Below are 14,726 nucleotides of genomic sequence, written 5' to 3' on the forward strand. Positions count from 1 at the left end.
GAGCCGGGGGCTGTTGGGGAAGGAACGACAACACCTCCACACACACGCGGAATCTCGTACCTTGTTGGAGAACACCTCATGCTCATTCTCATCACTCTTACTCACACTCACAATATGCAAACATGATGATATGATGGAGGTCCCTCATCCAACAGCAGGATGGGAACAGGTTGGCGAAAAGTTTTACCGCAAAACCCAACTGTACACCCAAATTTTTGATGCGGACCTAGACCTGGACAACTACATTGTCGCCGGTGCCCCCTATGGCGGAGCTGTTGGTATTGTTTTCCTTGTGATCCCACTCTCTATGATGACGTGTCCCAGAAAGGTCATGCTCTGACATTGCCATCACAGCTCTATACCGAGATGAGGACAAGTTGGTAGCATTCGCCGCAGGAAGGCCTTCGAAACCGAGCATAGACATCTACAGCTGTGCCGGGAAACTCATCAGGCGCATTCCGTGGGATAAGGGCTCGATCAAGGGCCTAGGCTGGTCGGAAGACGAGAAGCTGCTGGTTGTCACGGGCGACGGCACCGTGAGGTGTTACTACGATCTCCAGGGCGACTTCACCCAGTTTTCGCTTGGACACGATGCCGATGAGGTTGGGGTTCGGGCATGCAAGTTCTACGGCCACGGTCTCGTTGCTCTCCTAAACAACAACTCGCTCGTATCAGTCTCGGCTTATGATGAACCGAGACCCAAACTCCTGGCGCAACCTCCCGAAGGCCAGGTCAACTCATGGTCTCTCGTTCCACCTGCTTACACCTTGTCTCGGTCCGTCGAGGTTTTGCTAAGCATCGGCCAAACCATCTACGTCTCTGATGCCAGCGAATGCGAAGACCGCTACATCGATATCGGACCGTTCTCACACATCAGCATCTCGCCAAATGGCAAGTTTGTAGCCTTGTATACAACAACTGGCAAGGCTCATGTCATCAGCAGCGATTTCCAGACTCGGCTGAGCGAATACGTCTCCAAATCCAAGATTCCGCCACAGTACTTCGAGTGGTGCGGCAACGACGCCGTCGTTATCGCCTGGGAGGATGAAGTCCGTCTCGTCGGCCCAGGGGGCTCCCTAGCCAGGTTCTATTACGACAATGGCCGGATCCATATCCTGCCCGACTTCGACGGCGTGCGCGTTCTCGCCAACGACACTTGCGACTTCCTTCAAAAAGTCCCCGAGGTGATCGACGAGGTCTTCCGTCTGGGTACCGACTCGCCCGCATCCATCTTGCTAGACGCCGTCGAACAGCTCGAGATGCAATCACCAAAGGCCGACGACAACATCCAGCTCATCCGGTCCAACCTCGTCGAAGCCGTCGACACGTGTGTCAACGCCGCCGGCCAGGAATTCAGCATCCATTGGCAGAAACAGCTCCTAAAAGCCGCCTCCTTCGGCAAATCCGTCCTTGACATTTACAACAGTGACGACTTCGTCGACATGTGCGAGACCCTGCGCGTGCTCAACGCCGTGCGCTTCTTTGAGATTGGCCTGCCCCTATCCTACGAGCAATACCAGCGCCTCTCCCCTTCCGGTTTAATTGCCCGTCTCCTCAACCGCCGCGAATATCTCCTCGCCCTCAAGATCGCCGGCTACCTCCGCCTCCCCACCGACAAGATCTACGTGCACTGGGCCTCGGCCAAGGTCCGCGTCGGCGCCGAAGACGACGACACCATATGCCGCAAGATCGTTGACAAGCTCTCAGGCAAGCCAGGCATCTCCTTCGAAGCCATCGCCCGCGCCGCCTACGATGAAGGCCGCGGCCGGCTGGCGACCGAACTGCTCAACCACGAGCCGCGCGCTGGTAGACAGGTGCCGTTGCTGCTCAACATGGAAGAAGACGAAGTGGCGCTCGACAAGGCCATCGAGTCCGGCGACACCGACCTCGTCTATTTCGTACTGCACCAGCTCAAGCGCAAGCTGCCCCTGGCGACCTTCTTCCGGGTCATCAGCAGCCGGCCCACGGCCACGGCGCTGGTGGAGACGTCGGCCCGCTTGGGAGGCGGTGTGGTCCTCGGGAACGTCGACGAAGACCATCATTCCCACTACAACCAATCCGGCAGCGGCAACACCACGTGCGAGGACACCGCCCTGCTCAAAGACCTCTACTACCAAGATGACCGCCGGGTCGACGGCTCCGACGTGTTTGTGCGCGAAGCGCTACGCCAACCCGAGGCCCGAACGGCAGCCGACAAGCTAGCGCTGGCAGCCAAGTTGCTGTCGGACAACGCCAAGGAAAACGCGTTTGAGCTGTCTGCCCTGAAAGAGGCGACGACGCTGCTGAGGATGCAGGAGGCGTTTGATCGCGACCTGCACCCGGAGACGTTCACGGGCCTGTCGGTCAATCAGACCGTGTTCAAGCTGATTAGGCTGGGATATCATGGACGGGCGAAGAAGGTGCAGAGCGAGTTCAAGGTTACGGAGAAGGTTGCTTGGTGGATTCGGTATGTGTTTTTGTTTCTTGTCGTCCTTTTCCCCCCTTTTCCACCTTTGCCCTTTCCCTCTCCCCCTTTCTTTCCCTCCGTTTCCTCCACCCTTCCTTACCCCTTTTATGTCCGTCCACCCCATCCCAACTTCATCCCCATCCCCATCCCATTTGCTATACTAACAGAGGCCCTCAAAAAAAAAATAGCCTCCAAGCCCTAGTCTCCAAACGCGACTGGTCCGAAATCGAAGACCTCTCATCCAAAAACCGCAAGTCGCCCATCGGCTGGGAACCCTTTTACACCCAAGTGCTGCAAGCAGGTAACCAGCGGCTGGCGGCGACTTTTATCCCCAAGTGCGCACCCTCGATGGAGCAAGGAACGACGATTGGCATGTACGAGAAGTGCGGGATGCGCGTCAAGGCTGCTGAGGAGGCGGTCAAGTACAAGGACGCGGAGAGCTGGGCGCGGCTGCTGGAGGAGGCGGGTAGGGGCTCGCAGGAGGGGAGGGAGATTGAACGGTTGGGACAGAGTGTTTTTAGGCGGTGATTGATAAATGAGTATATGAAGATTACGAATTCGGGCTTTTTCTTTGGTTTTTGTTAGTATGCTTTTTTTTCCTCATGAGGATTCGAATAAACATGGTATGGTATGACTTTGGATCAGACGGCTTCAAGATGAACAGAGCATGAGGGAGACAGACCCTTCCTATATTTCTTCGGTCACTCATCAATGAGAGGAGGTTCCATGATCAAACTTGGTATCATTATACTCCCTCAAACCAAATCAACAAGACTTCGACACGTATATTATCTGGCGGCCAAGTAAACTCGTCTCGCTATGCCCCCATTATATCGCCATGGTTAAGATCGCTATGTGTAGGTCCGACAGAACAGTAATTATGCCAGCCCAACCCGTGATTCGTGTTATCCGAGAAAATGAATCAAGCCTTTCTTTTCCCCCCACTACAGAACTCCTCAAGGCACAAACAATGATGATGCTGTCTACATACATACTTATCAACTTATCCTCCCCTCTCAATAACAATATGTAATCGTTTCTTCCTCCTCTATTCTCACTTCCCCAATCAGCCACGTTGCCTCTCTCCTACCTGGCGTAGATAGCTGCTGCGTTGAAGGCCAAAGTAGAGATCGACCACCGGGCAATGGGTTTATGCTTCTCATTTTGACATGTGCCCGGCCGCGTCGTTTACGACAGAAAACTTTGCAAACATTCCCTCCTTTGACTTCTTTCCCAGAGCAACAAAGACCTCGCAACTCCATTAGATGCCAGCGTCCATACTCCTTATTCGACAGAGACCAAACCGACAGCATATAGTATAAGAAAAATCACTCGACCATGACCGAACGAAGAAGAGATCGTGAAGAACAAATAACGCCACATGCAGTAAATGCTAAGCAGAGTGTCAACGTGCCTGCTAGATAGCTGAATTGCTTCTGGGCCGTACGCCGTAGACCACCGTATTAGCCCGTGCAATGGGGGACCCATCGTGTGTAAGCTACTGAATAGCTGAGTTGATCGCAGACTGTAGTCTGTGCTGGAGACAGGGACAGAGGCTATGTACTCCCAGTACCCTGTGTGATGTGAGCACCTGCTACTGCGGCTTCGAGACTCGCTACTCTCGAAGTACTGTCTAGTTCTCCGTTGGTTCGCGTGCGTGTGGTGCTGCCGCCATCAAAAACCCAAGGTCCGACATCGTTGCGCGGTGTTATGGGTCCCTCGTGAGCGGCGACGACGTGAGCGATTCCAGTGGGCGACGGGGTCCTGGCGGCATCTCGATGGCTTTCGCCTGCTTGACCGTTGACTGCAGCTGGGTTCTGCCGAATGGGCACAGGCTGCGACGTGGAGTTATGCAAGGCCACGGGGCGGCTAGTCCCGTCGAAGGGGTTAGATGCTGCGGGCTGCTGCGGGTTCGAATACAGCATCGTTACGTCACCGCTAGCGTCTGTTTCGTGCTGGTGAATCGGCGTGACGGCTGCCGGTCGAGGTTGGGCGTCGTTGGAGCTGGTTTGGCTTTCATCCTGAACGTACACAGCATCTTCCATCTGTTCGTCTGCTTCCAGTTGCTCCCAATCCTCCGGGTCGTCAACCTCAGCCTCAAGATCGGCAGCGGCACGGCAGTTCGGGCATATAAACTGGGGATAGGATGGCGATGACAATAATGACCGGATGCACTTGTAATGCCATGTATGCGAGCAGGGGGCAACAAACAGAGACTGGCAGGGCTGTCATGCGAAGAGTTAGTTAGTCACCAGAACAAGATGAAAGAAAGCTGATGGGACGAGACTATGGGTACTAACCGCTATGCTGTTAAGACAGATCGAGCAGTCTTGCGAATATGACTGAGAGGCGCCATTCGCGGAATTTTGGGCTGTCATGTTTCTAAGCCTCTTGTGCGTTTGCATACTGCAAAGAGGTCAGCTGATATGTCACAGAGAAGGCACGACAGGTTAAAGAGCCGGCAGCGAAGGACAAGACGGCAAGCGGTGGAATACTAACTTGAAGGCGTTGAGTTTGGCCTGCCAGCCACGGTTAAGCTCGAGCCTCATTTTCACACAGCGGAATATCATTTCTTCGCCTCCCTTGAAGTCGATGCCCAGCTGCACGATATCGCCATCGTTAACTGGGAAGGGCTTGGATTCGGTTCCTGGAGGACTAAGGCGTATATGGTTGAGGAAGGTTCCGCTACTGCTTTTGACGTCTTTGATGAACCATTTTCCGTCTTCATACCAGAACTCGCAATGCCGCCTACTGACGACCTTGCTTTTAAATCCTACGGGCGCTGCCGAGGGCATATTATGCGGCACCGCTGAAGGTTTATCTCTTTCGGAGTATCTGCCGACGCGAATGATTTCTTTTCCGGTTGGTAGGGTGCGTGAGATTGGCGAGAAGGTAAGCGACGGGCGTGTTGCCCTAGGGTCGTAGAAGGTGCTAAAGCGTATCGAAGGAAGTGACTCCATGTTTCCGCCGGTTTCAGCCCTGCTCGCAACGTCGCTTGTAGTCGCGGATCGAGCCCTGGTCATGGTGGCCGCGTTACTGTTATTATTAATGTTATCCGAAGAGGAGCTGTTGCTATCGTATGTGTCTGCAGCCACCCGATTGCCGTTGTCATCCGAAGGAGGAACTGTGCCTGGGGGAGCTGATGTCGTCGGCGTGGCGGTGGTAGGCGACTCCAGAGACGCAGACGGGATGCCGTCGGTGAGGGAATGGGAGCGAGAGGTGAGAAGAGAGAATGGCGTTCGATTAGACCGCACAGAGGCCGAGTGGTGGTTGGTATTTGCAGTCGCGTCGTTGGTGGAGAGCGAAGGCGAATGTCGGGGCAGGCGCGCAGGGTCGCTTTGGCCGCGGGAAATGAAGGGAATATGGATGGCGGAGAGAGAGGAGGAATTCTGGTGATGGGCGCGGCCGTGGTGGTGTTGGGTGCCGACGAGGTTGTTGTTTGCGCTGGCGACGGCGGCGGTGTTATTGTTGTTGTTAGCGGCAGCTTTTCCACTTCCCACGGGCGCTGGAGCTGTGGCTGTGGGGGCTTCGGGGCCCGAACCAGGGCCAGCAGAGGTGGTGCTGCTGACCGTGCCGCTTGACGAGTTGGAGGTCACGGAGTGTTGTCCCGAGGCGTTGACGGGCGAGTTGGGCGTCGCCGTCTGCGAAGAGTGATCCCGCGACAGGATGTGAGTCTGGGTATAATTCCGGAGGTAACTCAGCCCACGGAGTCGACTTGTCCTTGACGTTGACCCTGAACTTCCAGTGGCAGCGGCGCCGGACGTGGGTGAGGCAGCAACACCTGGCGAAGAAGCGACTGAATCACTTGCAAACCCCGGATATGCGGGCGTTGGGGTCGAGTGGGTGAACATCCCCTCTAGAAGTACCTAACAGGCAAGGAAGGTGAGGTCGGTAGGAGCCCAGAGGGTATGGTAGAGGAAGGTGCCAGTGACAGTTGTGCAGGCAGCGATGGATCGATTTCCGGGCATGTATCAGATCCGACGTGTACGAATCGACCAGCGGTAGTAGAGGCAGGAACAAGGGGGGAAGTTGTGACAGTTGTCTAATTATAAACAAACAGAAGGAGCAAGAGGTTGGGCGGAGTGAAGAATACTCTCATATACAAGGTAGGAACAACTCGAGTCAGGGACCGGAAAAGGAGAGAAAAGAAATAACACTGCAGCGAGGCGGCGGTCGGTTTAGTAAAAAAAGATATGGAGAGATTCATAGGTCAGAAACAGTGCATGGTAGAGTCAACTTTGTATTGTTAATGTTTTTATTTTAACAGAGAGCCGTTATCCGCACCATCCACCCCATCCACCACCACAAACAACCCGGAAGTTGACCAGGAGTCTAGCCCAGTTCCAAGGTCAAATGGGGGGCCCTGGGTCCTCTGGTGGCCCTGATGGCGGTCCTCTACCAGTCCCGGGGCGATTCTCAAAGCCTCACATCCTGTCGTGCCTGTCGAGCTGTGCCGACCAAGCCAGAGGACCCAGACTCGGAGGAGACAAGCGATCCAAAGTGGAAATGGGTATGATGGATGGATGGATTGGGGTGGGTGCGCACCCATGGCCCATTCGTGATCCATCCGGTCCATCCATACCTAGATACCTTCTACGTACCCGTCACGTCGTCACTATGAGGCCCTCGGACCATCCATCCACATACCTAGGTTATGCGACCGTTGTCCATACATGGTGTTCATGATGTTCATGATGCCCTTGATATTGGCCTTGATGTAAGGAATGGTGTAATGACTGCCGTAGTTGACGCCCGAATGGGTGCTGACTTGTGTGGTTCCCGTTCAGCTGCCTCCCTAGATGCCCGCTGATGAATGCACCTTGCTGCAGGAGTCTGGCGTGGGAGATGAGGCATGGATTGGAAAAAGCACAAAGGGCTGTTCTTGGCTGGCACAGTGTAATAGTCGACCTTTCCCTATGCGGCGACGTCGCTATACAGTCCAATACTGGTTTGTCTGTTAGCTCGAGACCTCTGGTCAACCTTTCCAGGCGTTCATAAACCCGATAGAACAGACTCGCTCTTTAACGAAGGCATGAACTTTACTTTCTGTACCTCTATGCTGTCATGGAATTTTGATATGCCATCCTGGATCTTGTTGATGTCTTTCTAAATTGTACCTAGCCATGCGTGTCATTATATCTTGTCTTGTAAGGGTTGGGATGGTTTGAGATACATTTCGTCCAATGTGCTAAGAGTAGGTACCGAACTAACGCCCAAACCAGCATCATATTGTACAGATCCTGACTTTGATATGAGGCCAGGTGCACATTGGATATGACGGGGGTCGTTATCCAGGTCCCAAAAACTAACTTGTTCCAGAAGTTGCACAGACCTCTTTCCGTCTCAAGATACTCCAGCAAACGTTCTTTGCAACCCAGAATACAGCAATTCACCCCAAAAAGCCCCCTTTTGGGCCAGCTGAATTGCGAAAAGGAGTTCCCTAGCAAATATTGAGCAGTTTGCGCAATCAGTTTGCAATTATCTTAGTAAAAGATACCCGAAGTTGGATACGTTGCTAGAATTTGAAATATCGTAAGGTGTACTCGACTAAATGCTTAGGGTGGAAAAGTTGGGACCTGGATACTGACCCCCATATGACACCTCAGCTGCCCCTATACACTAGTGTACCGGTACTCTTCTTATCCTGACATCTTCACGAATCCATCTTCACGAATCCTCAGACCATAAGGCTGCCGTATGTGTACATGAGATCTGTAGGTACACTTCTGCGCGTTGTCCGTTGTCTGCGATGTTGTCGACATGCGAAGTCTCTCTCATCTGAAGAACGCACCCACTCATGACATCTACCACCGAGGGGCTGCTTCCGGACAATCATCTCCATGCTGAATCGTACAGTAGGTACTCGATTCAAGGGAGCATCATATTGATTGGAACCATTTTAAACCTCCATGAGACCCTCGAGTGTAACTCTCCCATTTTTCGCACTCACGCGGCAGCAACCGCAACCTCCAAAAAGAGTCCCACAGTGCTCAGCTGGTCAAAGTGCTTACGTGCCAAGTCGCTGTGGGCCATCTCACATGTGGACATGGGCTCCGCACGATAGCCTTGGCCAAGGCCCGCTAATCATATCGATAAGGCGTCTTTGCAGGGGAGCTAGGGCCTAGGATGGCTCTGTGGGGCAAAGTGGATTGAAGTTAGCACGACCTGCGCATTGACGCTGGGCCGATGAAGCGTGCGTTAATGGTGCCTTCCCCCGGCCGTTGCTCCAGGCTCCCTGCTTTACTGCCGCCCGCTGGCCGCTGCACCACCTGCACTGTCCGGGCATGAGGTGGTGGGCTGGCAAGCTGCCTGGTGGGCTGGTGCCGCATTTTCACTGGCGGCAACACTGAGTGGCCACTGGCGGCACGGCAGCACTCACATTGGATTTGCATCCAAGTGCCCAGAAGTCGCGGTTAAGCAATGACATTATACCGGACGAGGTAGACCACCCACATCACGCTGCCGGATCACAACTGTTGCAGCCATAATGCTGAATCGCTTTCGGCCAGCGCGGCTAGTAGCCCAATCCTCCAGATGCTCGTCCTTGAAGAGGACGCGGGCAGGCCCTTTGCCCGTTAGCAATATCAGGACCTTGGCTACGAGAGCCGGCGCTATCAACACCAAGGTACGCCCCCCTTCCAAGTCTGAAGAAGCTCCAAAATTTGGGCCATGATGATGCCATGCCATTGGGCAAAGTGCTGACTATGACTCTAGGAACCGACCGAACGCGACAACATCACCACTCTCTCTAATGGCGTCCGTGTTGCTTCCGAGGACCTTCCCGATGCCTTCTCCGGTGTGGGTGTCTACATCGATGCGGGGTCCCGTTACGAGAACGACTATGTTCGGGGTGCCAGTCACATCATGGACCGACTAGCCTTCAAGTCCACAAGTACGAGGACTGCCGACGAGATGCTTGAGACCGTTGAGAAGCTCGGCGGTAACATTCAGTGTGCCTCGTCTCGCGAGTCCATGATGTACCAGGCGGCTACCTTCAACAAGGCTATTCCCACCGCCGTTGAGCTCATGGCCGAGACCATCCGCGATCCCAAGCTTACGGACGAGGAGCTTGAGGGACAGATCATGACGGCGCAATATGAGGTCAACGAGATTTGGTCCAAGGCCGAGCTTATTCTGCCCGAGCTGGTGCACATGGCTGCTTTCAAGGACAACACTCTCGGCAACCCTTTACTTTGCCCCAAGGAGAGGTTAGACTACATCAACCGGGACGTCATCCAAACATACCGCGACGCTTTCTACAGGCCTGAGCGCCTTGTTGTCGCCTTTGCTGGTGTTCCTCATGAGAAGGCCGTCCAGCTCGCCGAGAAGTATTTCGGTGATATGAAGGCCTCTGATGCCCCCGGTCTCTCAAGGACTGGTTCCGAAACCTCTCTCGACTCACTAGCGTCCGAGTCCAGCGAGGCCTCTAGTGAATCTTCATCCTCATCTGACTCTTCCGAGTCGAGCGGTGGGCTTCTATCCAAGCTCTTCTCTCCCAAGCCCAAGAAGGCCACCCCCAACCCCTTCCTTACCCGGGTACCTATCAGCACCGAAGATTTGACCCGGTCCGCTCGCTACACCGGCGGATTCCTCACCCTCCCACCACAGCCCCCACCGCTCAACCCCAACCTGCCTACCTTCACCCACATTCAGCTCGCCTTCGAGGGCCTCGCCATCTCGGACGACGACATCTATGCCCTCGCCACACTTCAGACCCTCCTCGGCGGCGGCGGCTCCTTCTCCGCCGGTGGTCCCGGCAAGGGCATGTACTCGCGCCTGTACACCAACGTGCTCAACCAGCACGGCTGGGTTGAGTCCTGCGTGGCCTTCAACCACTCGTACACGGACTCGGGTCTCTTCGGCATCGCCGCCTCGTGCTATCCCGGTCGCACCCTGCCCATGCTGCAGGTCATGTGCCGCGAGCTGCACTCCCTCACGGCCGAACACGGCTACTCGGCCTTGGGCGAGATCGAGGTTTCGCGCGCCAAGAACCAGCTCCGCAGCAGCCTGCTGATGAACCTCGAGAGCCGCATGGTCGAGCTCGAGGATCTAGGCCGCCAGGTCCAGGTCCATGGTCGCAAGATTCCCGTGCGCGAGATGACGCGCCGTATCAACGAACTGACGGTTAAGGACCTCCGGAGGGTTGCCAAGCGCGTGGTTGGTGGTATGGCGAATAACGCCGGCCAGGGAAGCGGCGCGCCGACGGTGGTGCTGCAGGAGGCGACGGTGCAGGGGCTCAAGACTACCGAGCTGGGATGGGACCAGATCCAGGATACGATTGCTCAGTGGAGGCTTGGTAGACGGTAAAAGTCTGCTAAGAAGAAAACCTGATGAGCAAGAGCAAAAACTGGGTGTGGAAATGTGTGAGGTGTTTGCATTGGACGTAGCGAGCCGGAACGAACGAGCAAAAGGGCGTTTAGGTCTCCATATGAGCATCGACGGGATGGCAATAGAAGGAAAGAGGTTAGATGGTTGCTGCTCTTTGCATGTACAATCACAACTTTTTTCTTGGTGAGTTGTACGAGATGTATAGCATTTACCATATCCAACAACTGTACTATAGTAAGATTTCTGAATACATTAAAAAGTCAAAACTCATCTTGTGCTTTTGTAGTTATAATGACAAAGTGACTTCGGTATAACCATCTCAGTTCTCTACCGTTATTTATCTGTTCCTCGTTTGTACATCAAGCGTAGACTTAAAAGCAGATAGATATCCAAACATCTTGCCACCCCAAACCAATAGAAGCAACGCTACCTACCCTCTTAACTCCTCATTAGAATGCGTGTACAGTGAGTGAAGCCATGTAAAGGTGCTGTAAAACCCTCGCCTCGCCTCCTTCTCCGCCCTTATATCCCAACTCCCAGGGCCCGACCCCCTCTAAAAACATGATCGCTAAAACACCAAAAACACCTCTTCTTGCTTGACGTATATAAACAACCCATCGCTAATGGACTCCAACCAATCCAAAACCCACATCACTCCACGACCACCGCCAAGCATACCTTACCAAACACCCCTGAAACTCCAACTTCAAAGCTTTGACCTAACAGCCTCCAACCTATACTTAACATCCTTCAGCGCCTTAGTCGTCGGCTTCCAGTCGTCAAACTGCTTGAGCAATTCCTCCACCTCATTCGACAGTTCCGACTTGACAAAGTCCTCTTCCAACAGGCCGCGCATGATCCAAGGTAGATGGTATGGGTTAGGGTTGGAGAGGGTGCCGGGTTGCCGGGTTGCCATGTCGCAGGGCACGGATGATGATGTTTTAGTGGTGTTGTTGGTGGTGGTGAGTGTGCTGATGGAGGTGGTTTCTAGGGCGTGGGAGATCGCTAGGCTGTTTGGGGAGAGGGGTTGTTAGTGAGAAGTTTCGAAGGTTTCGGAGGGGGGTAGGTGGGAAAAAAGAGGAAAGGAGGGCAGGGGTTTGAAGGGGAAGGGGAAAGGTAAAGGGGAAGGCTGGGGTCGAACGTACTCGTAAACTTGCTCATCGTCGTAAAGACGAGAGTGGCCATCGCCTGTGTATAAGCTACCAGCAAGAGGGACGGAGAGTTCACGAATAAGTCCGTGGTCGGTGACGCCGAGGTTTCGAAGTTTTAGTGCGAAGCCGACTAGGTGAGCGATGCTGGGAATTGACCGACCGTGTTAGCAAAGCACACTTGGCCTGGTATCGAAGGTCACTTACAAGTCAGGTGCATGGATCCGGCCGTCGATGAATACGGCCCGGTAAATGTACGGATGATGAGCGAGAGCGTAAATGGCGGATTCCAAGGGGACAAGCTGGTCGTCGATGCTGCCGATATACGTGATTCGAGCCCCATAGCTCAACACCGCCTTGACAGCCGTTTCAAGCCTCTTTGATACCTCGCTTTGCGGGTCTCCAAACTCCCATAGTTCAGCTGCAGACCCCATGAGGATACCCAACCCGGTCTTATAATCTGGGAATGGGCCGAGAGATACACCCGCCATGGCACAAACACCGACCTTGGCTGTGGGAGAGATTACGCCCAGCTCATAGAGTTTCGCCAACAGCATGATGCTAACGGGAACTCCCTGGGAATGGCATGCCAAGATCACGACGTCCGCCTGACGAATCTTGTCAATCCAGTTCAACAACAGCTTCCACAGGTTTTCCACGCGCTCTTCGATCTTGCCCTCGCCCTCAAGGGCGACCTTTTCGATCTCGCAGTCTCCGCAAGCGTGACTTTCAGCCCATCTTCTGATCGCTTCAGCACCGTGGTTCGCAAACTTAATCGATGTTCCAGTCGGCTGTCCTGTTAACGGGCGCAGATAGTATGTGGGGATCAACCCGTGTACTCCAAACGCGATAGCCTTTTTGATCTTGGGCGGCTCCCTGGCAATGTTGACATGCTTGGGCGCCGGCTGTTGAGTTCGAAGCAGGTAATTTTTTATCTGGCGGACAATAGAAGGGTTCTCTTTCATCCGGTACACGTTGTGGAATGATGGGAGGACAAGATTGGGAGGCGGCAGTTTGATCGAACTCGAACTCTTGGACGTTCCAGCTTTAGGTGTTCCCTCAGTCTTGGCAATAGGCTCAACCTTGGGTGTATCAGGGCGGGAAATGGGCTCCTCGACCATCGATTGAGGTCTTGCCCGTTTGCCTTTGGTCGATGAGTTTTCCGTTAACGGAGGTGTGATAGCCCTAACCGACTTTAATGATGGCTCCTTGGTTGGCTCTGTCTCCGGCTCGGTCGCATTTGCGTTCTTCGGTTGAGACTCTGAACTTTCCCCCACCACAGCCAGCTGGCCAGTTTCCTTTTTCTGTCCGTCTTTCTTATTTGGCGTCGATCCCGAATCACGATACCAGAACGCCCAAGTGGAACCCAACTTTGGCTGTTGAGCTGGGGCCGGTTTAGCCTCTTCTACTGGAGGCGCATCCTGCATTTCACCATCCTCCGAATCCTTTGGCGGTTGGTTTGTTGATTCCTCCTGTGGTTCCCCTGTCGACGCCGTTGAGTCCGTCTGTTGTTTCGTTTCCGTCGATCCACTCCCAGGCCAGAACCCAAACAGATAACTTCCATAAGTATAAGTCGGCTTTTCCTGAGTTGTAGCCTGTGGCGTAGGTACTTGGGCATCTGGCGCCTTTGGCGGATCTTCGTCTGACGGCATGTTGTTTTCTGGTTCGTCGGTTGGTTTGGATGGTTCAGGTGCTTCGGGCTCGTTCTCGTTGGACTTGAGTTCGCTAGGCTTTGGCATAGGCGGGGCACCGGCAGTTAACACTGGATAATAATAGTATGCAGACTGTCCCAACCACCCTAGCCAGCTAGATGAAGCAGCTTCTCCCGATTGTGGTTCTTTGGTAATAGACTGTGACTCGGCAGGCTGCTGTGTACCATTTGTATCTGTCGTCGGTTGTGGTTGTCGCTGTTGTTCGGTGTCTTGTGATGGGCGATCCTCGGCTTCATTGCTGCCAGTGGTACTAACAGCGACTTGGTCGGTCTTGGCAGCGTTATCGTCCACTGCCTGCCCCGACTTCGGTACCTCACCGCCTGTGGATCCCCTATCATCAAGGTTCTCGGATCGTGACATGTTTGGAAGAGACGAAGATGAAGCTGCACCGTCGAGACTGACACTGTCGGAGCTTCTTCCTGTATCAAAGCGGCTAAAGTCTGCTCGCTTTTTCGGGTTGAGTGTTCCGCCCATTATTGTTTCGCGGGCGACTTGTGTTGAGGGTGTCGATTTGCGTGGCCATGAGCCGTACCAACTTCGAGCTTTATGGGGCTGGGAGTCTGTTAGCATTTGTGTGTAACACTAACAGGCTAGATATGGTGGCGGAAGAGGAATAGGCTACCTCTTTCAGAGCCCTCTTGCTCGAGATGGATATTGTATCTGCGGTCGCATTAGGTTGAGACGTTGAGAGAGCATTTTCGGGTGTCGAGGTCGTCGTCGAAGCCGGGCTCGAAGCGGTCGGCGTAGGAACGGTTTTTGAACGCCATATGGAGGCTGCCAGACTCGATGATGATTTCGGCGGCATATCGGGTGTGGGCGTTGAGGATTCGGTGACAGCACTACCATCGGCCGTCTCTGTGGAAGGGTTTGGCTTCGCCTTCTTTCGAGGACCCATGGTGAAGACCATGGCGAGCAAGGCCAACAACGGATGCCTCTAAGATTATAGGGCGAACTTGGGCCCCATTGCCGTTTGTTTTGTTGAGTTGTCGAGTCGAAATGATGGAAGGAAATGGGAATGCGACAAATGTTGCGTGGCGCCCATAGGGACAAGTTGACAAGACCAGGCACCGCTCAGGCTTACAATCAATCCGG

The 14,726-nt window shown here is 54.0% G+C and overlaps 4 protein-coding genes across 4 annotated transcripts; 2 read left to right on the forward strand and 2 right to left on the reverse strand.

Annotated features, from left to right (window-relative positions):
• The first annotated feature begins 30 nt into the window (after positions 1 to 30).
• SMAC4_00085 (uncharacterized protein) lies at positions 31 to 3,074 on the forward strand. Its single transcript, XM_003351495.3, has 3 exons — positions 31 to 278; positions 355 to 2,446; positions 2,635 to 3,074. The coding sequence occupies exons 1-3, from the start codon at positions 131 to 133 to the stop codon at positions 2,972 to 2,974; spliced, it is 2,580 nt and encodes an 859-aa protein (XP_003351543.2). The 5' UTR covers positions 31 to 130; the 3' UTR covers positions 2,975 to 3,074.
• Positions 3,075 to 3,247: 173 nt separating this feature from the next.
• On the reverse strand, positions 3,248 to 6,297 carry SMAC4_00086 (uncharacterized protein; the record flags this gene model as incomplete). Its single annotated transcript, XM_003351496.2, has 3 exons — positions 3,248 to 4,671; positions 4,747 to 4,852; positions 4,946 to 6,297. The coding sequence occupies 3 exons, from the start codon at positions 6,295 to 6,297 to the stop codon at positions 4,003 to 4,005; spliced, it is 2,127 nt and encodes a 708-aa protein (XP_003351544.1). The 3' UTR covers positions 3,248 to 4,002.
• Positions 6,298 to 8,804: 2,507 nt separating this feature from the next.
• Positions 8,805 to 11,028, forward strand: SMAC4_00087 (uncharacterized protein). Its single transcript, XM_003351497.2, has 2 exons — positions 8,805 to 9,071; positions 9,161 to 11,028. The coding sequence occupies exons 1-2, from the start codon at positions 8,934 to 8,936 to the stop codon at positions 10,751 to 10,753; spliced, it is 1,731 nt and encodes a 576-aa protein (XP_003351545.1). The 5' UTR covers positions 8,805 to 8,933; the 3' UTR covers positions 10,754 to 11,028.
• Positions 11,029 to 11,048: 20 nt separating this feature from the next.
• On the reverse strand, positions 11,049 to 14,541 carry SMAC4_00088 (uncharacterized protein; the record flags this gene model as incomplete). The annotated part of the gene is made up of 4 exons (XM_066089378.1): positions 11,049 to 11,784; positions 11,920 to 12,069; positions 12,130 to 14,186; positions 14,257 to 14,541. 4 exons carry the CDS (start codon positions 14,539 to 14,541, stop codon positions 11,481 to 11,483), a joined length of 2,796 nt encoding a protein of 931 aa, XP_065946870.1. The 3' UTR covers positions 11,049 to 11,480.
• Positions 14,542 to 14,726: the final 185 nt, after the last annotated feature.

This window comes from Sordaria macrospora, chromosome 4, assembly GCF_033870435.1.
Source record: "Sordaria macrospora chromosome 4, complete sequence".
NCBI classification, from domain to species: Eukaryota; Fungi; Ascomycota; class Sordariomycetes; order Sordariales; family Sordariaceae; genus Sordaria; species Sordaria macrospora.